General features: G+C 41.7%; 3 protein-coding genes across 5 annotated transcripts; all 3 read left to right on the forward strand.

Moving 5' to 3' along the window:
* The first annotated feature begins 730 nt into the window (after positions 1 to 730).
* Positions 731 to 5,029, forward strand: HYKK (hydroxylysine kinase). The gene is made up of 4 exons (XM_070953614.1): positions 731 to 1,106; positions 2,096 to 2,238; positions 3,438 to 3,621; positions 3,909 to 5,029. The coding sequence occupies exons 1-4, from the start codon at positions 734 to 736 to the stop codon at positions 4,355 to 4,357; spliced, it is 1,149 nt and encodes a 382-aa protein (XP_070809715.1). The 5' UTR covers positions 731 to 733; the 3' UTR covers positions 4,358 to 5,029.
* A 560-nt stretch (positions 5,030 to 5,589) lies between these two features.
* PSMA4 (proteasome 20S subunit alpha 4) lies at positions 5,590 to 14,719 on the forward strand. 3 transcript variants are annotated; one of them, XM_070953903.1, is made up of 9 exons: positions 5,590 to 5,637; positions 7,904 to 7,928; positions 8,402 to 8,444; positions 8,986 to 9,148; positions 10,050 to 10,127; positions 11,383 to 11,471; positions 12,351 to 12,481; positions 13,649 to 13,772; positions 14,376 to 14,719. In XM_070953903.1, the coding sequence occupies exons 2-9, from the start codon at positions 7,926 to 7,928 to the stop codon at positions 14,528 to 14,530; spliced, it is 786 nt and encodes a 261-aa protein (XP_070810004.1). In that variant the 5' UTR covers positions 5,590 to 5,637; positions 7,904 to 7,925; the 3' UTR covers positions 14,531 to 14,719. The 3 variants fall into 3 exon arrangements, with proteins under 3 accessions (XP_070810004.1, XP_070810005.1, XP_070810006.1); XM_070953904.1 differs by lacking the exon at positions 5,590 to 5,637 and adding an exon at positions 5,723 to 5,743; XM_070953905.1 differs by lacking the exon at positions 5,590 to 5,637 and adding an exon at positions 5,788 to 5,867.
* A 1,441-nt stretch (positions 14,720 to 16,160) lies between these two features.
* CHRNA5 (cholinergic receptor nicotinic alpha 5 subunit) lies at positions 16,161 to 26,993 on the forward strand. Its single transcript, XM_070953902.1, has 7 exons — positions 16,161 to 16,233; positions 20,463 to 20,614; positions 21,940 to 21,984; positions 22,377 to 22,486; positions 23,196 to 24,030; positions 24,955 to 25,152; positions 26,914 to 26,993. The coding sequence occupies exons 1-6, from the start codon at positions 16,161 to 16,163 to the stop codon at positions 25,114 to 25,116; spliced, it is 1,377 nt and encodes a 458-aa protein (XP_070810003.1). The 3' UTR covers positions 25,117 to 25,152; positions 26,914 to 26,993.
* Positions 26,994 to 27,825: the final 832 nt, after the last annotated feature.

Consider the following 27,825-nt stretch of genomic DNA (forward strand, 5'->3'; position numbering starts at 1 on the left):
AGATAGACAGACAGAAAGAAACAGAGACAGATAGAGATAGATAGATAGATGATAGATAGATAGATAGATAGATAGATAGATAGATAGATAGACAGACAGACAGACAGACAGACAGACAGACAGACAGACATGATATAGATATGGATAGATGGATAGACAGACAGACTAGAGATGATATAGATATGAATAGATGGATAGATAGATAAATAGACAGACAGACAGAAAGAAACAGAGACAGATAGATAGAGATAGATAGATAGATGATAGAGACGTATTAGATAGAGACAGACACAGATATAGATAGATGATAGAGACGTATTAGATAGAGATAGATAGATAGAGATAGATAGATAGAGATAGATAGATAGATGATAGAGACGTATTAGATAGATGGAGATAGAGATAGAGACAGATAGAGAGATAGATGATAGACGTATTAGATAGAGATAGATAGATAGAGACAGACAGACAGATAGATATGACTTTCCTCTCTTAATAAAGGACTAGTCAAGGAGCATATTTGCATAGCTTGTGTACTTGGAATAACTAATAGCAAATAACCCTGATTCCAATCAGCGTATTTCTCAACCTTGGCACCTTTCTGATGGGTGGACTTCAACTCCCAGAATTCTCCAGACCCCAACTTTGGACTTTGGGTTTGCAATTTGGCAGTTGGCAGCTACTGATAAGTTAGGGAAACCCAGCTGTTCTCTTGCTCCTCTTTAGATGCACCATGTCTTCCGGAGACCAGCAGCCACCGTCGCCGCAGCAGCAGCAGCAGGAGGGTCACCCCCTGATTAAGCCAACATTCACCGAAAAGCAAGCCGCCGAACTGGTCCGAAGGATATTTGGACTGGAAGTCTCCCAGCTCAGACCGCTGCCCAGCTATGACGATCAGAATTTCCACGTGAGCGCCGCTTCGTTCCCAGGGAAAGGAGAAAGCGCTGGGGACTTTGTCCTCAAGATTATAAACGCTGAAGATAGCCAGAATTCAGATCTGGTCGAGGTTCAGACCCACATCATGATGTTTCTGAACGGCGAGGGTTTTCCTGTGGCCATGCCCCGTCTCACCCGGGATGGCAAGGTGTTGTTTCTGGAAACAGTCGGTGAGGAAAGCTGAACGTATTGTTGGCATTCAATTTTTTTAATTTTTTTTTTTTTTTTTTTTGCTTTAATTTATATGCCGCCCTTCTCCGGAGACTCAGGGCGGCTTACAATGCGTTAAGCAATAGCCTTCATACTTTTGTATATTTTATACAAAGTCAGTTTATTGCCCCCACAATCTGGGTCCTCAATTTACCTAACTTAGAAAGGATGGAAGGCTGAGTCAACCTTGAGCCTTGGAGAGATTTGAACTTGCAGTAATTGCAAGCAGCAGATGTTAATAACGGTGCTTTAGTCCACTGTACTATGGGCTCTGTAGTTCTGCCTTTTGTCTGTGGAGATTCTCAGACATTTCATTACCCAACTAGGGAATATCATCAGCGCTTGGATGTGTCCTGTAGATTGGTTGGTACGTCTTCCAATCTTTCAACTTTCCCCAAACCTGTTAATTCCTCCTTCGATTCTGTTTTGGCTGCTTTAGGGTTCAATTAATGAAAGAAGAGACTAGCAAACAGCAAACTGCCACTTGTGGTTTTGGGCAAGACTGTGCCCATGGAAAACCGTTGATTGCTTAATATCGCAAAGACAAGCATTATGACTTGCAACCAGGGGTGAAATCCAGCAGGTTCTGACAGGTTCTAGAGAACTGGTAGGAGAAATTTTGAGCAGTTCAGAGAACCGGTAGTGGAAACTTTGAGTAGTTCGGAAAACTGGTAGCAGAAATTTTGAGCAGTTCAGAGAACCGGTAACAGAAATTTTGAGCAGTTCAGAGAACCGGTAGCGGAAATTTTGAGCAGTTCAGAGAACCGGTAGCGGAAATTTTGAGCAGTTCAGAGAACCGGTAGCGGAAATTTTGAGCAGTTCAGAGAACTGGTAGCAGAAATTTTGAGCAGTTCTCTGCTCAACAGCAGAGCGATAAGAGAATGCATCTCAGTTGGGCAATAGCTGTGAAGCGGCGAGTGATTTAAGGTTTCTTTTTATCTCTTTTAAGATACTGGATCCTCCACCCAGAAGTTTGTGGTGAGGTTGTTAAGCTACTTGCCTGGAAAAACTGTCGCCACCCTTCCCGTGACTCCGCCAATTCTCTACGACATTGGGCAGATGGCAGCCAAGCTCGATAAAACGCTGGCAGAGGTGAGGTGGTACGATGGGGCTTTACAGAGGGAAAGAAATGGGCATTTATTTCCGTGTTAGACCATTGGTAGGATTTGAGCCCAGGTTTGCCTGTCCAAGAGACTTTGCAGCTTTATATAGAGAAGGCGTATGGGAAATTTAATCCATGAAGCTTCCTGTGGTAACCACACTTTATATTAGGGGTGTCCAACGTTGGCTACTTTAAGACCTGTGGACTTCAACTCCCAGAATTCCCCTGTTGTGACCTAGGCCCAAGTAGTTATTACCAGACACAATCAGTCCTAAACAAACATATTTTATTAGAACAGCTGAGAATGACTTCATTCTCAGTTTAGTCCAAATTAAGTCCAAAACAAATTCTTTGTAAACAGTCCTTTGGCCTTATCACCAACCTTTGTCTACTTTGGCATCCTGCCAAAAGCTTTTCTTGGCAAATGTTCAGAAGCAAGAGATGCTGACAAGAAACAAATGTAGCAACGTTGCTTTCCTACAAAGATCCCGCTGCTCTTTTAAGCCTTCTGGGAGGGGCCAATCATCTCCTGGCCTTACTCCCAAGTCGTCCTTTTTGCTTTAGCTGCTCTTGCCTTCTGGCAGCTCTTCGCATGCGTGCACTAGGAACAGGCTCCTCCTATTCCTCTGCCTCTCTGTATCCGCCTCTGGAGGCTCCGGAGTTGGCGCATCGCTCCCAGATGGCCCTGGCCCCATCTCTGCCTCCGACGCAGAGCCCTCGTGCGGGCCTTCCCCAGACTCCAGGACTGGCCCATTGTCCTCCCCAGCCTCCTCACTGTCCGACTCCGCTGCCAGCTCCACAGGCTGCTGGCGGACCACAGCATCCCCATCCAACATGGCTGGCTGGGGAATTCTGGGAGCTGAAGTCCACCGGTCTTAAAATGGCCAACATTGGACACCCCTGCAATATATATATTTCAATATTCAATAATTACAACAGTCTAGCCAGACAAATAAATAATAGAGAACCCAGGATATTTGGGCTTCATTAATACTGCCTTGGTAAAATACTTATAATCTGGGATTTATCAGTGGAATTCAGGAACAAGAATATCCATACTAATTGCTGCATTAGAACAATAAAACTCTGCAGTCTAATCCCTCTGGAATGATGTTATCAGCCCAAAAATATGTCCATTATCCTTGCAAAAAAATGATTTATTTATTGTGTTTTTCTTCTCACTTCAAAGAAATTCCAGCATCCGTTGATAAAAAGCTTACACAGGGGTGAATTTATCTGGAATCTGAGAAATGTTCCTCTTCTTAAAAAATACCTGTATGCTCTTGGCAAGAGAGAATATCTGGATGCAGTGAAACACGTGATTGAGCAGTTCCAAGTTAACGTCATTCCAAAACTGAGCTCTTTTCGATCCTGTAAGTATTTTTTATTTGGTTATGATAAGATCTCTTTCTTGCTTTTCCTTTACTCATGGCAAGATGAAGAAACAACTTGCTTCTGTTTTAGTTGTTGGGAAGCTCGCTCCTTCCTTCCTTCCTTCCTTTCTTTTTTCTTTCCTTCCTTCCTTCCTTCCTTCCTTCCTTCCTTCCTTCTCTCCTTTCCTTCTTTATTTAATTTATTTATTTGCCACGAGAAAAGCACCGCCATCCGTAAAGTTCCCCATCTATGTAGCCTCGAATGACCATCTCTCTCCTCCGTTTAGGTATCAATCACGGGGACTTCAACGACCACAATATTCTACTTGATGTGGTTTCCGCATCCCCTCCAAATCCACAGTACAGAATCTCCGGGATTTTGGATTTCAGCGACATGAGTTACGGCTACTACGTCTTCGAAGTCGCTATCGCCATCATGTACATGATGATCGAAAGCAAAGACCCTCTCTCAGTGGGCGGCCACATCCTGGCTGGGTTTGAAAGCGTGGTTCCTTTGACCCCAAAAGAGCGAGACGCCCTGTTTCTCCTGGTGTGCGGGAGGTATGCCCAGTCACTGGTGGTTGCCGCTCACACCACCCTCCTGCACCCCGAGAACGAAGAATATTTAATGATCACAGCCAAAACGGGGTGGAAGCATTTGATGATGCTGGTTGAGATGGGCCAAGAGACGGTTGAACAAATCTGGTTTCAGACAGCAGAATCCTATCGGAAATGAACACCGTTAACAGATACTATCAAGGTGGAATTAGGGGAAGTCAGCACAAAATTTAAAAAACAACAACACACAACTGGGAAAGTTTATGTTGCTACTGAAGAACTGTTTTCGGGCCCAATCCAGTTATACACGTAAAATGCGGTTTTGTTTTATTTTGAGAGAAAGAAAATATCAGTTTGTTTTTGCGTTCAGATGTTCAGCTGGGGGATTGGCAGCAAGAACTAATCTTCCTACAGAATGGAAACTAGTTGATAATCTTCATTAGCACATTCCGCACATTTTTTTGGAATAAAGTGACGTTTCTTCGTAGTTTTTGTCAGAGGGTTGGTGTGAAGTCCTCTCAGCTTTTGCCCCTTTATGGTGTGTAGAGAATCCATACAAAACGGTTGCAAATCTTCCCCTGAATCTTCAGTAAGGTGGTTTTTATTAAACTTTGTACGTCTCTGCATAGCACAAAAAGCCTCATGTGCCTTATAACATTTGACAACGATTTTAAACATGGGAAATCCAAGGCTAATAGGCTACGTTGTGAAACTTTATTTGACTCCTCCTTTGGAAAACACCACAACAGACTTACAATGCCCGGAGCGTTAGAAACCCCATTGAGGCTCAATTCCTCTGCCAGTCCAACAATAAAGACCAAATTGCTGCTGGATTTTAATAAAATATATAGATAAGACCTGTTGCAAAGTATAGCCTGGTGTATTTACATATTTGCTTTTAAAAAACAAAACACATCGTTTTTTTTTCCCCTCCGTACACGTTTTGGAGTTCTGAGAGTGATTATTTATTGTTAGTCTGACAAAATACATCCTTATTTGAGCTCCTTTACTCTCCATGCAAGTTTTCCTGGCCGTACAGAACATGGTTCTCTCAAGATGCTCGTTCCCAGTCTAACCTATGCTGTGGATTACCTGGTGGTCTCCCATCCAAAGTCCTACCCTACTTATCCTTTCAAGATTTATCATCCTTCGTTTATATCAATTATAAATTCTACTTCTATGCCTGTCAGCCAAGAGGTACTCTCTGCTGAAATAGAAAGCTTCCTTTATTTATAGACACGCCCAATACAAGTGCCCAACCCACTTAAATATCCCCCCCAACGTCTGAGCGGACTGCCCACAACAAACATGGCGCCCGAGGCCACGCTCCGGAATTCCGGCTCGAAAAGGACCCTATCTAGGATTGGAAATCTCTATACCGGCCGGCTCCCTGAGCGGGTCGGGAGTGCGCAGGCGCGAGGCGACCATTTTGGAAGGCGGCGGAGAGAGCGGGCGGAGGTGAGGGGCCGAGAGGGGGGGGTCTCTCTTCGAGGGGAGCCGGACGCCGCCGGGTCGGAGCCCCTCACGGGGCAGGAGGGTGGCACGGGGGCGGCCCCGGCTGCCGGTGGGTCTTCCTCTGCCGGCTGCCTCCCCGGGACTGTCGCCTTTCTCCCGGCTGGGAGGATGACTGTGCAGCTCCTGGAAGGGAATAGGGAAAAATGGCTCTCATCGCATTGATTGATTGGCAGGCAGGTGTATTGATAGGTAGACAAGTGGGGGGGGGGGGGCGTAAGAAGATCAATAGGCACCGTAATAGGTAGGCGGGCCGGTAGGTAGGTAGGTTATAACAGAGTTGGAAGGGACCTTGGAGGTCATCTAGTCCAGCCCCCTGCTCACGCAGGAGACCTGGGCTAGGGATTCGAACCGCCGAACTGCCGACCTTTCTGATCGACAAGCTCAGCGTCTTGAGCCACTTGAGGACGGGCAGACCAATGGAGCGATTTTATACGCCAAAAGTGTATAAAAATTACGGGGGCTGGATGGATGGGTGGGTAGGTGAGTAAGCAGGTAGGCAGATGGCTGGAGTGGCGGCGGAAAGGAAGAGGCGGGAGGGAGGGAGGAAGATGGGAAGGAAGGAATAATGGATGGAGGGTGGGTAGGTAGGTAGGTAGGTAAGTAAGTGGATAGTTGGGATGGATGGAGAGTGGGTAGGTAGATAGGGAAATGGTGAGTAGGTGGGTGGGTGGTTAGGGGGAGGGGGGAGGGAGTGTGGGGGAGTGGGTAGGTTAGGTGGATAGGGAGACAGGTGGAGGGATGGAGTGTGGGTAGGTAGGTAAGTAGGTGGATAAGTAGATAGGTAGATGGAGGGAGGGGGGATAGGTAGATGGATAGTTGGGGGATAGATGGAAGAATGGAGTGGTGGGTAGGTAGGTAGGTAGGTAGATGGAGGGGGGGGTAGTTGGGGGATGGAAGAATGGAGTAGTGGGTAGGTGGATAGGTAGATGGAGGGACAGTGGATAGGTAGATGGATAGTTGGGGGATAGATGGAAGAATGGAGTGGGTAGATAGGTAAGTAGGTAGATAGGTAGATGGAGGGGGGATAGTTGGATGGAAGAATGAAGTAGTGGGTAGGTGGATAGGTAGATGGATAGTTGGAGGATAGATGGAGGGATGGAGTGTGGGTGGGTAGGTAGGTAAGTAGGTAGATAGGTAGATGGAGGGAGGGTGGATAGGTAGATGGATAGTTGGGGGATAGATGGAAGAATGGAGTGTGGGTGGGTGGGTAGGTAAGTAAGTGAATAGGGAGACGGATAGATGGATTGTAGGTAAGTAGGTAGGTGGGTGGATGGATGGATGCAATAGTGTAATAGATGGGTGGTAGGTGGGTAGATGCATGGATGGATAGATAAGTAGAAAGGAAAGTAGACGGGTAAAATGTCTAGTATGTATTGGAATCCTGAGCTCGCTAATACATATGGATTTAAATTTCAGTTAAGCTCTGCTTTTTTGTGTGCCCCGTGCACCTTGGAACCAAATCTCGTCTTCTGATAACTGCCTATCCATGCACTTTTCTTGTCCACCTTTTCAAAAGCGGTTTGCTCTTGCCTCTCCTCCTTCCTAGGGCTGAGCGAGAAGGGACAGCCCAAGGTTATCCAGCTGGCTTCGTAGCTAAGACAGGACTAGAACTCATGGTCTCCTGATTTCTAGCCTGGTGCTACTAAAGAGCAGGATCTTTCTACCAAGAATATTCTGTCTTCTGAATGCAAAACCCGATTGCTTTCTATCCTGATATGTGGGTTATCCTGGAGGAGTCTAGTTGAATGCGTGGAAAATTGGATGAGGCCACCCAGCTGGTTTTGTGTCTGAAGCAGGACTTGAACTCACAGTCACCTGGTTTCTAGCCCAATGCTCCAGTCACTTTTTATCAAAGGCCTGGTCTCATCTTGTATTCCTAGCCATTTGCTGATGATTGCAACACTCCCCAAAACATTTGAGAAACTGCTTCTAGTTTTGCTTTCACAATTCACAACTTCAGCGAGTTAGAGATGACAGTGGAAGCTTTTAAGCGAAATGAAGAATCTTTTATAGAATTTAGTTCAGTAACATTTGCAGGCACAGGAATCTTTCCTAATAAAGATTCTTTTAACATCCTTTCTTCCAGAGACCAGCTTTTCTTACTATCTCAGCATAGTTATATTGGAAATTTGGAATGTTTTGATTTTGACACGTGTCAAATTTCTAATCTGTGCATAATTGGATTTTTTTCTCTTTCTCTCTTTTACAGCGTAGTCTAACCCAGAAGCACCATGGTAAGTTTCTGTGTCCCAGTTTCAAAATTTGGGTTGTGTAGATCATAAATGTTAGGCTGTGTGTATCAGAGCAGCTATGCAGTCTGGTCCATTCCATTATTAAACATGAATGACACACCCCTTTTATAACAAGTCCATCTGCCTAATTGTCCTTCGCTTTTTCAGGGGAAAAGGAAACTCTTCTGTGCTTCTCAGTCACTTCTTTCGGGGTCCCTATGAGTAGTTATTCATCCATTAAATTTATATGCTGCCCATCTTCCCTATAAGACAACTCTGAGCAGCCTATTCAGATTTGGGCTAATTTCACAGAGAATGCAGTGGTGCAGAGCCATACCTGACAGAGGTTTGATGGCTGCCTTGAATCGTTATTCCAAAGGTGCTCCTTATTGTCCCAGTGATTGGCAGTGTTAAGATCACCCTTTTTTGTCATTGAGTGCTTTATTCACTAACAAAACGAAACTTTTTCCTTGCAGTCTCGAAGATATGATTCTCGAACGACCATCTTTTCTCCCGAAGGTAATTCATTAATTAATTCAACACCATTTGTCTAAAGTGGTGTAGGGTTTCCTGCCTAAGCAGGGGGTTGGACTAGAAGACCTCCAAGGTCCCTTCCGGCCCTGTTACTCTGTAATTCCACGTGACAAAAAGAGACACGCAGCGAGAACCAGATAGCCTTGTAATCAGAGATATTCTAAATTGAATTCCAGCTCTGTGATCCCCTTGTGAACTTATACTTTCATTCCCTTTTTTTCAGTTGAGAGAGCTAGGTATTGAAGAGAAAAATTAGAGGAAAAAGGACGCCATGCTAGGAGGAGACTCTATTTGGGGGGGGGGGGGGGGGAGGGGGGCGAGAGACAACAGACTTCCGGTCAGCTCCAGAATTGAATGGGGGCTTCCGGTTAGGACCTTTGCGGCTCTTTTGAGTGTTTAAGGTTGCCGACCCCTGTTATAGCCTTACCATTGTACAGACGGTTGGCTTCGGTATCCTGATACTTCAATGAGAGTTGGTGGCCTCAGGTTTGACCCCTTAACACGGCTCTTCGTGGTCCTCTCCTAGGTCGCCTGTATCAAGTTGAATATGCAATGGAAGCCATAGGACACGCTGGGACCTGCTTGGGAATTCTTGCCAACAATGGAGTGCTGTTAGCAGCAGAAAGACGGAACATCCACAAGCTTCTGGATGAAGTCTTTTTTTCAGAGAAAATATATAAACTCAACGAGTGAGTGAGATTCTGGAGGACTTTTTTTTTTTTTTTTTATCTGCACGCTTCATAGATGTCCTCATTGAAGCCACATTCTTGGATTTCTGCTGGAACTTGAGATCATTAGAAATGTTCAGGGAATGGTTTCTTCAGATAGAAGAGAATATTTGTGGCTCGGGTGTGAACGGTGAGGTCCTTGGTGATCTCTGAGCTTGGTGGTTTTCTTGCAGACATTTCATGACCCAGCTAGGTAACATCATCAGTGTGATGGTGGAGAGTGTGGTTTGTGGAGGAGGAGGAGAAGAGGAGGAGGAAAAGGATGACTGGGGGGTCCTTATTGCTCTGTGAACTTGATTGTCGTCTTGTAGACGTTTCATTACCAAACTAAGTAACGTCAGTGATGTTAACACTGATAATGTTACCTAGTTTGATAATGAAACATCTGCTAGGAAACCACCAAGCTCACAGACCACCAGGGACCCCACAGTATTTTTCAGGCCAAAACCCACATTGAGGCTGAAGATAGAATGCCTGGTGAGTGTGGTGGGGTGTCACAACAAAGTATAGAGCCCTTGACTTAAAATAAAACCAACTCCAATTTTAACTGTACGTGCAATGGAATATTTACAGTTGCATAGAGTTAATAAAGAGTCCATTTCTTTAATTTAGTGTTTCTAACCTTGGCAATTTAAAAAATGCGTGGACTTCAACTCCCAGAATTCCCCAGCCAGCCCTTCCCCAATGTCCTCCCTGCCAGATGTGTTGGCTTGCAAGTCTCATCATTCCACCAACCTCACCACTGGCACATGTCGTCTACTGCTGGAAAGACCTTTGATAGTTGGCATGGCTGGCAAAAACTGATGCTTGCAGAATAGACTACAAAGCTCCTGGTCTCACTCAGATCATTTATATATTTCAGAGATATGGCTTGCAGCGTGGCCGGCATAACTTCGGACGCCAATGTACTCACCAACGAACTGCGGCTGATTGCACAAAGGTACGAGGGTGGCATAATTTTCTCAGGTGGGGACAAGCCACAAATGTATTTGGAAACTTAAGGTTCATCAGGATGGCAAACAGCTTGAATTATTATTGCATTAAAGGCTAGAAGCCATCAGGAGGAAGCTACTTGCTTTAAGTATTTTTAATTAAAATGTGTTACAACATGCAAGGTGGGGGAATATATTCAAAATTGCACAGGTTTCTAAGACTCTCCAGCGCCTTCCATGTTAAATGTCCACCAAAACATTCAGAAATTCGGAGTACTGCCTTCCCAAAAAGCAGTCAAAGGAAAAAAAGAAAATCCAGATTATTATTTGAAGAAAAGGGGAGTTGGGTTGGCTTCTCAGAATTTCATCTGGCCTTTGAAGGCCACTTTTTGGATTTTGTGTCACTCCTTTGCTAAGGTTTGATCCTTGTGTGCCGTATAATTGTCCAAACTCAGCTCATCTTATATCCTGGTTGCAATCGAACTGCCCACACTTGCTAGAGAGAAAGCAGAGATTGCAGAGGGAAAATGAAACAGAACAAGAATAGAGACTATCCTTAGTTTTATTTTAAAGAAAAAGTAGTTCTAAAGCTTGAGTTTATTCACGATAAAGTTTAGGGGCAGGGCTGTTTCTATCCCTGTTAAAAGAGAGAAAGGTTGCAGGTTGTTTTCTGTTTCATAATCTTATATACTGCATCCAGTTTTGGTCGCCACGATGTAAAAAAGATGTGGAGACTCTAGAAAGAGTGCAGAGAAGAGCAACCAAGATGATTAGGGGACTGGAGGCTCAAACATGAAGAACGGTTGCAGGAATTGGGTATGTCTAGTTTAATGAAAAGAAGGATTAGGGGAGACATGATAGCGGTGTTCCAATATCTCAGGGGCTGCCACAAAGAAGAGGGAGTCAAGCTATTCTCCAAAGCACCTGAAGGCAGGACAAGAAGCAATGGGTGGAAACTAATCAAGGAGAGAAGCAACTTAGAACTAAGGAGAAATTTCCTGACAGTTAGAACAATTAATCAGTGGAACGACTTGCCTCCAGAAGTTGTGAATGCTCCAGTACTGGAAGTTTTTAAGAAGATGTTAGATAACCATTTGTCTGAAGTGGTGTAGGGTTTCCTGCCTAAGCAGGGGGTTGGACTAGAAGACCTCCAAGGTCCCTTCCAACTCTGTTATTCTAAAATAAAATATTCAATCTCTCTTAAAGTCTTTCTTAGTTATAGCTTCTGCATTCTTGGCATATTTTTGTATTTTCGTGTTTCAGATATCTGTTGCAGTATCAGGAGCCAATTCCTTGCGAGCAGTTAGTAACAGCCCTATGTGATATCAAACAAGCCTATACACAGTTCGGAGGTAAATTTTGTAATTTGTCAGATGAAGTTAAGTGTGACAGAAATGTCTGGCTCATGGGAGGAACACCTGTAATATTCTTGTGGTGTGTTGTTGATGGATGCTTTATTGACTCTAGAAAGCTAACAAGGTATGACAGCTCCATTTCTGTCTGATGAAGTTAAATCGCTCCAGGGAACAGATTTCATTTCCTTTAGGTCTGCCACAAAAGTCTGCTTGGAGGTTAAAAAAAAAATACACCTTATTTTTAAGTTTTGGGGATTTTTTTTCTTAATAAAGAAGTTGATTTACAGATTTGGGTATAGTCAGTCTATAAATAAATAACCTCCCCTCATCATCATCTGTGCAGGTAGTTCTCAACTTATGGCCACAATTGAGCCCAAAATTTATGTTGTTAAAGACAGTTGTTAAGTGAGTTTTGCTCCATTTTACGACCTTTCTTGCCACATTTGTTAAGTGAGTCACTGTGGCTGTTAAATTAGTAACACGGTTGTTAAATGAATCTAGCTTCCCCCCTTGACTTCGTTTGTCAGACGGTCACAAAAGGTGATCACACCACCCGGGGACACTGCAACCGTTGTAAGCCCATGCCAGTTGCCAAGCATCCAGTTTTGATCATGTGACTGGGGATGCTGCAACTATCATAAAGTCGCTTTTTTTTCAGTGCCGTTGTAACTTAGAACCATCACTAAATGGACTGTTGTAAGTCAAAGACTACCTGTAGTATAATTTTAGACTTGGAAAGAATGTGTTAGAATTTATCTCACAGAGCAGTAAATGCAGAGTAGTTTGTTAAGTCTTCCTTCTTGGCAAGCATTGATGGTTTTCCCTTGGTGAATTGCATCATTTATTTTAAATCACTCGTGTCTTTATGCTTAACAGGAAAACGTCCTTTTGGTGTTTCACTGCTTTACATTGGATGGGATAAACATTATGGTTTCCAGTTGTATCAGAGCGATCCAAGTGGGAATTACGGCGGTTGGAAAGCTACCTGCATTGGAAACAACAGTGCCGTAAGTTTATTTGTTTACCTGTGTATCTACCTAGCAAATTTTGAAACCACCCATCCCCCACAAAGGGATTTTACCGCCTTGGGTGTTCATGTTTTCTCCTGCATGTTTGAAAGCTTGGAGAATTCTTGAAAAAGGCATTCTACAGAAATAAACTTTGATCTTAGCAAGGTAGAAAAATAGTCCTTTGGAAGGGGAAAACCCTTAGGACTGCAAAAGGAGCCTTGGAAAATATTCAGAGACTTCAACTAGTGAAAAACACAGCAGCCCAAGAATATTAAGGGCAGGGATATGGGGACCTGCAGATCCAGATTGTTTAACAGGCTGGATTTAGGCAGGTTTCTTCAGGCATTTTCCAATTAGGAATGTTTTTCCAAAGGGAAGCCCATTAACTTTGGGTATGAAGTAAAGGCAATATTCTTTCACCGAGCCCTCAGTAATTTCTAATGGAGTTTAATATTGCTGTAATATTGGTCTACATAATTCTTTGTTCTTTCTATATTGTTGTGTTCGTTTTATTTTTAACTGATCCTTTGGAGAATCCTGGTGGATAATTAAGGGATTTATGGTGATTTTGATGAATGGAAGTATTGTACATATAGTTTGGGCTAACAGGCTATTTTAAGGATTATAAATTGGATTGTAAATTGCCCAGGCGTAATTTTAGGATTGTAAATTTAGGATTGTAAGTTGCCCAGGCAATCAAACCAGTCAGTCCTAGAGGAGATCAACCCTGACTGCTCTTTAGAAGGCTGGATCCTGAAGGTGAAACTCAAATCCTTTGGCCACCTAATGAGAAGGAAGGACTCCCTGGAGAAGAGCCTAATGCTGGGAACGATTGAGGGCCAAAGAAGAAGGGGACGGCAGAGAACGAGGTGGCTGGATGGAGTCACTGAAGCAGTCACTTAAATGTGAGCTTAAATGGACTCCAGAGGATGGTAGAGGACAGGAAGTCTTGGAGAATGTTGTCCGTGGGGTCGCGATGGGTCGGACACAACTTCGCAACTAACAATAACAACAACAGCAAGTTGCCCAAAGTCCCTTGGCTAAAACGGGCAGTTTTAAAAATTGAATGAATAAATGAATGAATGAATGAATGAATGAATGAATGAATGAATGAATGAATGAATGAGCAAGAATCAACTGCAGTGCTTTTCTGTCCTTTAACAGGCAGCTGTGTCAATGCTCAAACAAGATTACAAAGAGGGAGAAATGACTTTGCAATCCGCACTTGCTTTAGCTGTCAAAGTCCTGAACAAAACTATGGACGTTAGTAAACTCTCAGCAGAGAAAGGTAAGACTTGGATATGATGTGAGATCTTGGATATGGGTTTTGATTTCTTTAGAGAGAGGTTCTGTTCCAGTTGTCAGAGTGTTGCTAGTTCCTGGTTTATTATACTTACCGGTACTTATTTAAAGGCCTGTTGAATTTTAGGATAGTATAGTTAAAACAGTCCTGTCCCCCCCCCCCCAAGTCTTTGGTAATTAGGGGTTTTAGATTTAGAGGTGTTGATTGTGTATTTTAATCAGCTGTTGGCGTTAATAGATAATTGCATTGTTTTATAAGAACAATCATAGTTTTAAGTAATATATTGCTCTATAAAGTTCTTGAAATCTTCAAATGGGACATGGTAGAAAAGTTTGCAATAAATCTGTTGCGCTATATCACCTCTCATAATGCCAAAAATAGTTTTCTGCAATATTCGGGTGCTGTGAAAAATTGTTTTAAAATGTCAGTTAGCAAACTAGCACAAGAAATAAGTTTAATAAGTTCTCTGAGGCCCACTTGGTTGTTATATGTTTTGATGCAGTCAAACCTAATTCAGACATTAAAGTTCCTTCCTTCCTCCCTTTCCTTCCTTCTGTCCCGTTTTCTTTTTCATCTCTTCTGTTTCAGTTGAAATTGCAACCCTGACGCGAGAGAATGGAAAGACGATAATAAGAGTTTTGAAGCAAAAAGAAGTGGAAGTGTTGATAAAGAAACACGAAGAAGAAGAAGCCAAAGCAGAGCGTGAAAAGAAAGAAAAAGAGCAGAAAGAAAAGGATAAATGAATCAAGTACCACAAAGAAGGGGCTGTTTCCATAAACTGGCCAAATTTTTGAAGGGCTGTTTATTGAATCCGTTCCTTTATATCACTGGAACACATCACCTCTTTCCTCAGTGAACAGAAATCTCTTTGCCATTGTATCTTTCTTTTATATTACATAATAAAGTGAACAGTGTTGTCACAGTGCTAAGTATATCCAAATATAGTTACTTCTTCCTCGCCCTCCCTCTGCATTTTCTTTGGGATTGTCTTGCTGAAAACACAGGATGCCACATCATACCAGATCTTGCTGATAGAAACATTTTCACGTTTTCTTTTATCTCATCATAGTAAATTTGGGGTGCTGAGCAAAAATGAGAACATACCCTTAGAAATGTGCACAGCGGCTTAAAGAGTTTTCAATTGTTGCTGGAATATTTTTAATTACAGGGTTCGGGAGAGCTTACATACACGCGAAGAAAGAAGAGGGAAAAAAACCTTCGTGAAATAATACAATTTAGCACTTTGCCAACAGCTTTTCAAGGCAGCTGCTGCACAATTGCAGCCGTGTCTGGATTGATAACAAGACGGTGTCCTGGGAAATCAGTTCTTCGCTGTTTATTAATTTTTCAAACACTTTTGGCAGCGCATAGCTCAACATTATGCTGGTTAAAAGGTTGGATTTTACCAGGCCTGAAAAATGGGGAAAACGAAGCAAGGTACAGGGAGCGCTGGACTTACGACCATAATTGGAACCACAACTTCACTGCTAAGCAAAGTGGCTTTTAAATGAGTCCTGTCCAGTTTCACAACTTTTTTTGCCGTGATCACTAAGCAGATTGCTACAGTTGTTAAGCACACGGTCATTTGGAATCTACTTTTCTCCATTGGCTCTGCTTAGAGTCCAAAGTTGGCTGGGAAGATTGCAAATGGTAATCACGCCACTCTGGAATGATGCAACCACGATGTGATTGTAGGGATGCTATAACAGTCATAAGTCCAAGGACCGACCAGTTGTAAATCGCTTTTTTCAGGGCCATTGTTTACTAAACGAGACATATTTCTTGCATTCTGCAAAACGCGGCGCACTGTGTCTGGCCTCTCTAAATACAAAAATTAAACTTTCAGCCCAGCTAAAAACAACAACCCCCAGAATAATCGGGGAGACGGTTTTATTTAAGATACAGTTTTATTTATTTATTTCATTTGTTTTTATCCCGCCTTTATTATTTTTGTGGATAACTGGGCTCCTCCTCCTACAGGCGCGTCCTAGCTTTCTTTGGCGCTCCTCACAACAACCCTGTGAGGTAGGCCAATGCGTTTGACAGCCTGGAGCAAAGTTTGGAGTTTGCTGAAACTCGGCCCGCCTTACTTCAGGGCCGCACCTTCGCCACTCCAACGGAGCCTACAACTCCCATCAGCCCCTCAGCTGAGAACGGAGCTGCGGGGCTGCCGGGAGTCGTAGGCCAATCCCAGCTGTGGGGAGAGGGGGGAGCGGCCTCACGGCTTTCCCGCCCTTTCTTAGCCACGCCCCGGGGGGCGGGGCTTCGGCGGCTAAGCGGCAGCCGGCGGGTTTTCCCGGCTGAGGCGCGTCTGAGGAGAAGCGGCTCCGCTCTTTCGTCCGCGTCCGGCGGCCGCTTTCGCCGCGCGGGGACATGGCCGTGGCTCCCCTGCTGCTCCTGCTGCTCCTCTTCTCCGGCCGCGGAACCTCCTGCGCCCGTTTTCTGGGTAACGCGTCAAGACACGCGTCAAGCCCCGCGCTCGTGTGAATGCCCCGGGAGCCGAGACGCGCGTCACGCGCCTGGCCCGCTGAGCCAAAGAAGAGCGCGCGAGGAAGGCAGTTATGGTGGGGGTGTGGGGGGGGGAGAAGGTCCACCCAGCCAACCTGGGACCCCTCCCCTCCTCCTCCCTTAATAAATGGGAATTAACTGTCACGGAGGCTGAGGTGGGGTGGGGGGGGTCGAATAGGGTCCAACTATTGCGCAGGAGTTTTGCTGCATGAAACTCTTAAAAGGGAGCCTGTCTGCTGACTATGGGTGGGGTGGGGTGGGGTGGGTTTGTATGTTGGGGTGGGGGCGTGATGTTGGATGTATTTATTAAAAGTATTTATAAACTGCTTCCCCTCCTCATAAAGTAGCCCTGAGGTGGATGGGGGGGGGAGGTGTCGAGGCAGGTGTGCATGAGCATGCAAATGCATCCCTGCAGGGAGGGGCTGGAGGGGAGAGGGCATGAGTGTGCAAATCCATAGGTTTGTATGTGCATAGAGGTGAGAGGTTTGTATTCATGATGAACCATTTGGAGGCATATATGCCATATGTATGTATATGCTTTATGTATATAGTTAGTATATGCATAACGATGTTAGAGATAGAATATTAGTAATGAATTCAGTTGTGTATGTTGTGCCGCCCAAAATAACAATAAGAGTTATAAAGTAGTTAATAATCTATGTATCATCTAAATCTCTATCATATCTATACAACTATTGTTTATTATAACATTTGTCTCCATTATCTATCTATCTGTCATCTGTCTCATCTCTATCTATAGCTGTCCATCTATCATCCATCCATCTATCTATCTATCTATCTATCTATCTATCTATCTATCTATCTCTGTCCATCTATCTATCTATCTGTCTATCTATCTCTGTCCATCTATCTATCTATCTATCTATCTATCTCTATCTATCTATCTATCTATCTATCTATCTATCTATCTATCTATTTCTCTGCCTATCTGTCCATCCATCCTTACATACACACTTATATGCATAGTTTTTGGATATGAGAGGGGCGGCAAATAAATTTCATCATAAATCAATAAAATAAAAATATGTATGTGTAATACTATATACGGGCTGCTTTTTCTTACTTCCATTCTGGAGCTTCTCTATTCGGAAAGCAACTTCCATTGTATTTCAGTGGGGTTGATGCCTCTGTAAGTGGGTTAGGGTGGGGGTGGGGGTGGGGGGTGTATTATTACAGCCTTATTCTGCTGTCGTATTGCAGGATTACTGTCCTTATCCTGATGACAAAAATTGCAACCTGATCTGTCCAGCCTTCCCTAAGAGACACTGTAATCTGTTTTTGTAAGACTTTTTGTGTCTGCATCTGGAAGACTTCATCTAGAAGTGCAGGTTCAAACATTAATAAGTGCGGTGGTTAACTGAAGGGCAGGGAGGGGGCTGGCTACACTCCATTGTGCTGCATTGGTGAGAAGGAAGAAAAAAAAAACCCACGTCAGGAAGGCAGGATGTAGCAAAATGGGTGTATTCATTTGTGCAATAATCTGGTTTGCCAAGGATGAACCAAATATTTTTTTTTGACCAAAAGAGGTTCTGATTCTCCCATCCTGTCTTTAAATAGACATCTGCCAGCTGCTGCTCTTTCCAGTTGTTCAGGAGCCCTCGAAAGAGTTCGTCTCGACTTCATCTTTTCTAGCTTATTTTGCTCTGGCCGAAATAGACAAGCAGCAAAGGACGTTTTCCGTTTTTTAACCACTGGATAAAGAGTTTTTGTGGTGGAGATTTGAATGGTTAAGACTGCAGGGACATATTTTTGTCTTGGGGAGACCGATATTTTCAATCTGACCTGAAGGATGACTGAAGGTTTAGACATTTTTGTAACTCTGGGTGTGTAAAAGCACAAGTTAGCAGAATGTCTTTAAGAGCTTTCCCCTTTATGTAATGAAAAGGGTTTTTGATAGATCCAGGTTAAACTGATTTGCAGTTAGTTATTTTTGTTTTTCAGAAGAAACTGAAAATGTTAAGGCAGTGCTTTTTTCCTGAATATATTATTCATACACAATTGGTTATTGGGTTCCCGTTCTGGATACCTGCAGTTTCATTGCCCACTTCTAGTATTCTATGGCTTTTGTTTTTCTCACTAAAACGGTTGCTTCCTTGATATTTTGATGTGCAAAAATATTGATTTGGTTACTTCTGGGGAGAAAAAAACCCTCTGGAAACACAACTTAGCATAAGATACCTTGTATGTAATTATGTGGCGAATTAAATAGCAATGTACAAAGGTGGTAGGATCACAGTTGAAGGCAAGAAACAATTTTCTTCAGATAATGTTTCCAGATGTGTTTAAATGTGTTTGAACTGCCTGTTGTATATAGGTGTTTTGAGTCCTAATGGCTACAGGGATTTTTTTTCAGTCCTCTTCTATAATAGATGGTATAGAAAAAAGCTGACTTGAACCATTTCTTTTAGATTTAGCTATTGCGAAGTGAAATGAAAAAAATCAATATGTGGTACAGCTAGAGAACATCCAAGTTTATTGGCATAAAGTTAATCTAATGACTCAATTACTGCCTTCACAATCTGAAGGACCAGGTTGGGGACAGATTCCCCTGGAGAAAATCCATCTCTTGTCCTCGCTAAGACCCAATTCCAACTTAATGACACATAATCAATTTTTAAAAATACAACCTAAGCAAATGGTGAATTGTAATAGAATTGTTTCTGAATGTAATAATCAAGGAACACATTTTGTGAACAGGACAGACGTCTTCTGTAATCAGAACAAGTTTTATTCTTTTAAACAATTTGAATCACTGTTTCATCATTGAGATTAAAAAGTAGTCTTATATTACTACACATGAACCTTTGCATCTCATCAGCTGAAAGCGTAGTCTTAGGAACCAGGGCCCAAGTCGCTGTTTAGCAAAAGAATGGGTATGGCAGGATTTTCTCTGCTTCAGTAGACGGAAAATAGGGCTGTGCAAATCTCCCAAAAGAAATGCTCTGCAATGCGTGAACCATGTCTTTTCACTGAGTTGCTGCTTCAGAATTGCTGCTAGCTCTCCTGCATGTGTGTAGCCATTTTATTTCTTCTTTTTTTTTTTCCAGCAAAAGAAGTTGACTGGGCAGTTTCAAATGATTTGCATAGCCCTAGAAGTTAATTATCAATGCACATCATCTAATGAGTCTGAGAATAGCATTTTACATTAAAGTACCAGAATAAGGATTTAAGTAAAATATGGATGATTCAGCATGCTAGGAAATTCGCAATGGTTTCTTTGTTTTTCATTAAACAATTTTAATGAATTGTTTCAGTGTCTTTGAATTGTTCCATTATAAAATATGAGCTCAGAGGCTATGTTTCATTCATATTTAAGGTCCAAAATATAGTACTGTATAATAAAAGTAGCAATATTTTGGATTCCTCTTACAAAATGTTAAGCAATACAGTTACAGTTTATTAACTTTGGAGCACTTGTACACATAAATATCCCCTCTCCACTCCTTGTAATATTTTCAATAGGATAGAGAGAGCAATGAATATGTCACTTTTAGTTCTCCATAAATGAACTTTCATACAATATGTGAAATATATTGGCAATTGCTGTGAAAGCAAATATTGAGTTTTTTAAGTAGAAGAAGGGCAATACAGTGTTGCTGATACTGAAAATTACTGTTGCATAAGTTCAATACCATCACAAATGAAATCTAATAGCCTACAATTGCGAAGGCTCCGCTTGATTTACATATCTATTTACATAAATTGTCAATTTGTATTCATGCCAGTAAATCTATAGACTAATCAAACTATAAATAAGTAGAAAACGCATGCTTCCATAATTTCTACTTTTTTCATCCTTAATTCTTCATCTTCAATTTACCACTAGCTTCTGGGATTGGTTACTTAAACATAATACTTTCCTCCCCTGTAAAACGTAACTTTGAGATACCGCTCTCAATTTATGTTTTACATTTTTAGTGGATTACCCTCTAATTTAACTTTGTTGATAATTTCAAAAGCTAAAACTGCAGAATAAGAGAGTTACTTGACCTGGTCTTTTATTCCCTCTGTTTAAACAGAAGGGAACTGTGGCTTTCAGTGTTGCTTAACTTTATGGCAAACTTCCTCTATTGTGACGGGGGAATTACATGAGTTAAATATTAAATACTTTTTCTGTATTTTTTTTTTTAAAAAAACTTTTTGCAGGTACATCTGAACCTTCTTTTATTGCTAAAAGTGAAGACCGGTTATTTAAATATTTATTTGAAGACTATGAACGATGGGTTCGTCCAGTCGAGCATTTGAATGATACCATCAAAGTGAAATTTGGTCTTGCAATTTCCCAGTTGGTGGATGTGGTATGTTAGGAAACTGATACATTTTAAAATTCAAACACTCTGAGACATACAGTATGTTGTCTGTTTTGTAGAATTTCTGCCATGTTTCTGAAATATAATTTGGCCTTAATTATAAGTATACTTTGTATTCAAGATTTAGAAGAAATTACTTGCAAGTAGTAGTAGTATGATTCCAGGGCAGGTGGAGACAGGAATTTCTCTCCCACCCCCACCCTAAATAACTCTTTTGTTTAATCAGAGGACACATTAAGTGAAAGTATGATAGATAGATAGATAGATAGATAGATAGATAGATAGATAGATAGATAGATAGATAGATACCAACATGGTTTACAACTTCAGGTGAAAGGGTTTTTTTTTTTTTTTTTTAAACCTTGTACCTCTGAGTCTGTAAGACACGAAAAAGATTCTGTGTCTTTCCCTTTAACTAACATAAAAAGCTCCCCGCTATTCCTACTAGCAATAGCAATGATAACGTTTTTGGTGCTCTGAGTATTTGGTGCCCTACAGCCATTGGATTGTTTCACTAGTGTTGGGCAGCCATCCTCCCAGTGGGGAGGAGATCTCAAGTGGGAAATTAGGCAGGACCCTAAGTAAATACAACAGGGCAAGGTATGACACTTCCTGCCTCCAATGCCTTTGAGCCTTATCTAGTCTTTCACGGGCAAAAGCTGCCAATCCGGGAAGATTTCTGCGGAATAGGCATAGAACTATAAAGCAGCCTGTTTGAACCCTACAAGTGTGGATCTGGTCGTTCATGCCTGACAATCATTAAGGGAATGAAATTAAAGTGTCAGCTGCTTCTGCTGTTTCACTACGCCTTCAAGGGGCACATTGGAAAGCACTTATTTAGAAGGGGGAAGCTACCAGAAGTCTTGTGGGATGCGGTGGCTAAGATGCTGAGCTTGTCCATCAAAAGGTCAGCAGTTCAGTGGTTCGAATCCCTAGTGCCGCGTAACGGGGTGAGCTCCCGTGACTTGTCCCAGCTTCTGCCAACCTAGCAGTTCGAAAGCAGGTAAAAAATGCAAGTAGAAAAATAGGAACCACCTTTGGTGGGGAGGAAACAGCGTTCCGTGCACCTTTGGCGTTAAGTCATGCCGGCCACATGACCACAGAGATGTCTTTGAACAGCGCTGGCTCTTTGGCTTTGAAACGGAGATGAGCTCCGCCCCCTAGAGTCAGGAACAACTAGCACATATGTGTGAGGGGAACCTTTACCTTAACCAGAAGTCTTGCCAAGGTCCAGTTCAGATGCTGAAGTGCTATCTGGCTCTCACCAGGAGCTAAAACCTTTCATTATATCTAATACACTTTTCTTCCAATAGGATGAGAAAAATCAGTTGATGACCACAAATGTTTGGCTAAAGCAGGTGAGTCCTGGTTGAAAATCTTTTGAGTGGGAATACTCATAATATTGGTGCATTGATGATTCATGCCTTTGGGTTGCATCACCATGGAAGATACAGAGAAAAAAAGATAGATCAGGATTCTCTATTGACCCTGAATGATTTACAGTACATCGGCAGGGGATTTGAAGCAGTGAGATGGGTTTTCCAGAAATATTAGAATCAGAAAACATTCCTGTGCAAGTGAACATGAGTCCAGTAAGTTTATCAAAAGTAACAAAACAAAAACTATAAACAAATACGTTTTGAAGCAAGGTAGCAACTTTAATAGTAACATAGTAAACGTTTCAATTGTTGCTTTCTGAGCTGTTTCAAGTTCAAGATAAAATTGAAGAAAAGGCTGTATTCCTTTGCAGGAATGGGTTGATGTAAAGCTGATGTGGGATCCCGAGGACTATGCCGGAATAACATCTATCCGTGTCCCTTCAGATTCTCTATGGATTCCAGACATTGTTCTATATGATAAGTAAGCGTGTCAGTTTTTAAAATATATTAAATAGACTAGGGCCCAGGAGAATGCGAAAAAAAACCAGGCTGAAAAGGCCTGGACGGGTAATGAAATAAAAGGGTTTCGTGCCCCCTTCAATTTCCCAAGGAAGAAGACCCACATGATTGTAAAGAGTTCTTACCCAGAAGGAATTAAGAACCAGGAGCATTCTCTTTAATATATCTTCAATTGTAGACTACTTGTCTTTCTGGGAAAAATGAACAAGAAGCAGCAGAAAAAATGCTGTGCACATTCCCCAGAGATTGCATTCAGAGCAGCGGTAGAAGATAATTGGGTCCTCATTTGAGGATCTCATCATTTTAAGAAGTGCAGTGCCTCATTAAGATACTCGGTTTTATTTTTTTTTAACCTGTTGGAGAAGAATGTTTTTATAGAAGGGCGGGCATGTCTGCAGAAAAGATTCCAGCCATTCCTTTCCAAGAGGATCATTCAAAATCCTGATTTTACTCACTCATTAGCTCCTATCCATTTGTTCAAAATTAAATTAATAATTTGAATCGTGGCTGGAGCGTGCCCTACAGGGACGTCTAGCTCAATTTTTATGTCTGTAAAAGATTATATACAATTTCAAAATAATTTTATGCTGGAAGAAATACATAACACTTAGCTTTTTTGTGGAAAAACCATATCTTGGACCTTTCGTAACCCTTTGCTGATATTCTTTCAGTGCAGACGGTCATTTTGAAGGGACATCTACAAAGGCTATAGTGAAGCACGATGGCACTATTGTTTGGACTCCACCTGCAAACTATAAAAGCTCTTGCACCATTGACGTCACTTATTTTCCATTTGACCTCCAGAACTGCTCCATGAAGTTTGGCTCGTGGACATACGATGGTTCTCAGGTGGATATAATCCTTGTGGATGAAGAAGTAGACAAAAGGGATTTCTTTGATAATGGAGAATGGGAAATAGTAACGGCAACGGGTATCAGAAGGAACAGAACTGATGGAAGCTGCTGGTACCCCTTTATTACCTATTCCTTTATAATTAGGCGCTTGCCTCTCTTTTACACGCTCTTCCTCATTATTCCATGCATAGGGCTGTCTTTCTTAACCATCCTCGTCTTCTATCTTCCCGCCTACGAAGGTGAGAAAATCTGTCTCTGCACTTCCGTTCTGGTCTCGCTCACCGTCTTCCTTCTAGTCATAGAAGAAATTATTCCCTCTTCTTCTAAAGTCATACCTCTGATTGGCGAGTACTTGGTCTTCACCATGATTTTTGTGACGTTATCTATAGTCATCACTGTCTTCGCTATTAACGTTCATCACCGATCCTCGTCAACGCACAACGCGATGGCGCCATGGGTCCGCAAAATATTTCTCCACAAGCTTCCCAAACTGCTTTGTATGAGAAGTCACGTCGATAGGTACTCGGTACCAAAGGAAGAAGAGACCACGGGCACCCAGGGATCCGAGGAATCAAGGAATACCTTGGAAGCAGCCTTAAATTCTGTCCGGTACATTATAAGACACATTGTCAAAGAGAATGAAGTACATGAGGTGTGTGTGTTCTAGTTTTCTTGCACTCGATGGCTGAGTTGAGCATAATATACAAAGTTATGCAGTAGAACCTTAATCTGGAGTCCTTGGTGCTTTATGAGCTTGGTTGTTCGCTTGTGGACATTTCATTACCCAGCTAGATAGCATCATCAATGCTCTGATGATGTTGACAGTGATCATCTCATACTGATGATGTAACCTAGCTGGGCCATGAAACGTCTTCAAGAAAACAACCAAACTCTGAGAGCATGAAGGACTCCACAGTTCAACCCCGAGCTACAGGAAGAAAGAACCTTAATTATCTGGTTGGTTCCAGAGGCTGTACTGTTTTGGGATGTCTTTGAGAGAAAGGGAAGTCTTAGTCCTGTTGATGGAAGCCATTCCTTCAGTAGCAACCTAGCAATATCTAAACCGTTGAATAGTTTTTGTCATAATCTTATTATCGTTTGAGTGATGGGTATCATATGAATAACTTGATCTATTGTTTTGGATCAAGATAGTGGAGATTTTGGATCAATAGCATGCTTTTAAAAAAAAATAGAGAAATGATTTCTATCTCCTACAGTGACTCATGTTTGTCTGTGACCCATTTTTCCCCAGTTTATATAAAAAGTATGATTCAAGCCTTAACAAGCACAAATATTTTTAAATAGACTGGGGATTTTTAATTCCGTGATAAAATTCAGTTTCAGTCATTTATACTATTCAGTTTAATAAGTAAAATCTACAATAGGGAATACCTATTATAACAATGATTTATTTACTTCTGGTTTGTATCCTTTCTATTTATTATGCTGTGGCTTTTGTATAGATACATTGTTGCCTCTGCCTGCTTTGTTATTTTCTAGGGACTAAACTCAGAAAGTACCAAATGCTTAAGGAAAGTTACTGACTTTTTTTCTTCTTCTTCTTCTTTTTTTTTAGGTTGTGGATGACTGGAAATTTATAGCTCAGGTGCTTGACCGTGTGTTCCTATGGCTGTTCTTTCTGGTTGCGGTTACTGGATCCCTGGCCCTGTTTCTTCCTGTAATTCATAAATGGGCAAGAAAAATAGTACCAGTCCATGCTGGGATTGTTAATAAATAAGTGTGTGAGCAGGGGCAGAACTCTAGGTGTTTATAGGTATGCTAATTCCTAGATATGTTTAAGTATTTTCTAAACTAATCATGAAATATCTGAGAATGCAATCAGGAGGGGAAAATTCATGGTGATATTTAACCAGGAAAATTGTAAGATGGATTTCTCTCCCCCCCCCCCTTCCTCTTAATTATAGCCTATCTGGATGCCATCAGCATTCTAATATTATTTGCAGATTATTATAGCGAAAAGTATTAACACGACACTTTAACATTTAAGGTGTCTAGTATGCCCATCATTGAAACTGCTGCAGCAGTGGATGAGGAGAAGTTTTGTCAGGGATGAGGGCAAGGGTCAGATGCCCAGGCAATTGGTTCTTCTGGGTCCAGAGACAATGAGCACACCAACAAATAAAGAGATTTTTAAAGTTTTATTAAGCAAACAAATTTAAAAACATAACACAAAGAGCACACCTACCAAGCAAGACGATACCGAAATCTCATGCAAGCTGCCAGGACCTCCTTAATAATGATAGCACAGATGCTCCACAGGACTCAGGACCAGGTTCTCCACAGAAGCTCCCAACTTAAAAGCCAGTATTAGGGTTTTTATTAAAAGTTGGCACCATGACTTCATGGCTCTGTTTCTATAGTCACAAGGCTGCAAGACCTGATCTTGGCTAGGTGGCACATCACTCGAAACTTTGAGATTTTCACAGATTTGGGGGGGGGGGAAGCTTTGCACTATGTGAAGATTCCACAGCCCCTCTTCGCCTTTATGCAATAAACAAAAGTTTTTTTAAAAGCACATTTAGCTCAGAATGAGCTCTGAACTTCTAGACCAGGGGTGTCCAACCTTGGCAACTTTAAGACTGAACTACAGTTTCCGGAATTCCCCATCCAGCTGACTGGGGAATTCTGGGAATTGAAGTCCATGAGTCTTAAATTTGCCTTAGATTTTTCTTAATGTGAAAGAATCTATTCTTGAATCTCTTACACCTTACAAAATTGACCACAAATCTCCATTGTATGTGTATATGATTATGTGTTCTTTCCATACATCTTTACTGCTGCTCTATCCATGTATTTTATGCCGTATGCTAAATAAATAAATGTGAAGGAGAAATCAAAATATGCCACTAAACTCCTCAAAATACAACGGTCTTCCGTGTTGGCACTACCGAGGAATACAGAACGTTTTAGACTTTTTTTTTTGTCAGTTCATGTGACGTGTGAGTAATCCTTGTAGCAGATGAGGCTCTCCGTCTCTTACTCTTAGCATTTGATTCCCAAACTGTCACTCAGAATTAAGCTCAGTTTGCCAAGGAACCGGATGGAGTGGGAAGGGGGAAAAGTGTAAGGCAGCACAGAAAGTTGTAAAATATGCAAGTACACCACGGAGCACTTTGGACTTCCTAATGCAATTTCCCTTCTAAATCCAATTTTTATTGTGCTGTGATAACACAATAACAGCGAGGACAATTAGAACAATGGAACAGTTTGCCTCCAGAAGTTGTGGGTGCTTCATCACTGGAGGTTTTTAAGAAGAGACTGGAGAGTCTCTTGTCTGAAATAGACCTCCTGCTTGAGCAGGGGGCTGGGCTGGACTAGAAGACCTCCAAAGTCCCTCCCAGCTCAATTCTGATTCTGATTTTAACCAAAGTTTCTGAAGTCTGCTAGCAATTTCTGTGATTGTAAGAAAGTAAAGACACCCTCCAATCCGGCTCAACTCTCATGCAGTTTTCTTCATAGTCTTACAGAAGCACTTCATTATTCCTTTCTTAGAGGTTTTTGTTTGACTTCACAGGCTAATCCACTTGCTGAAAAAGATGTGTTGATTATAGAAGTTGCACATGAAGTACCTGGAACGTGCTCTTTTATACTTCTTTTATTAGGCACAAATACCCTCCGTGTTCAGTGAAGAAAATCTGTGCTATATAAGTAGCCCTCAAATTAAAATCAACAGTCAAATCATGGAATGAAAAATATGCTACAGCAAAGGTAGATAGAGACAGTAGACATTATTTTAATATCTAAACACACTTTTAGAGAGATGGTAGACAGCTGGAAACCTTTTGTGTCAATAGTTAAGAAATGAATGTTTGCGGTGATATGAGTTGGGGTACTTCATCATTCTAGTTGTATTTTGTGTATAGCTGGGGATTTTTTAAATATTTTTTAAAAAATTTATTTTTAGATTTTAGAAGCATACTGAATGCACTTTAAGGATGATAATTACAGACAATAAATTAAACTTTGCATTTGATACTTGCTGTTTGTTATTAAGTTTGTAAATTCGAGGGGAATTTTTAAATTACATAATGTATTTCGTTAGGAAACCATCATTTGGAAAGTGGGTTAATTAAAGGTTCCTTAATATTTTTCTGCATTGCTTGGGGGTTTCGCGTCTTCCTCTCAGTCTTTTTAATATAAGTAGCTGAGATTTGTTGCCTTTAGTGGAAAAATCATTCCTGGTCTTTTCATTTGATTTAGCTTCCTCAAGACCAGAAGCTGAAACCCAAAGCTTACTATCATCTTACTTTCATTTGTCTGCTACAATATCCCATGTTTAATAAACAATTCTCCAAATCCTTATAAATATTCCCTTTTCCTTCTAATTTACTTCTCAAATATTTCTTTGAAGCCCTTGGCCAAGTCTCTCAGTTTGACTCGGTAATGTAAAATGGATGTACGTATCGATAAAAGAGAATATTTGTAG

The sequence above is a fragment of the Pituophis catenifer genome, unplaced genomic scaffold, assembly GCF_029215685.1.
Source record: "Pituophis catenifer annectens isolate HBS135680 unplaced genomic scaffold, rPitCat1.0.hap2 SCAF_14, whole genome shotgun sequence".
Lineage (NCBI taxonomy): Eukaryota > Metazoa > Chordata > Lepidosauria > Squamata > Colubridae > Pituophis > Pituophis catenifer.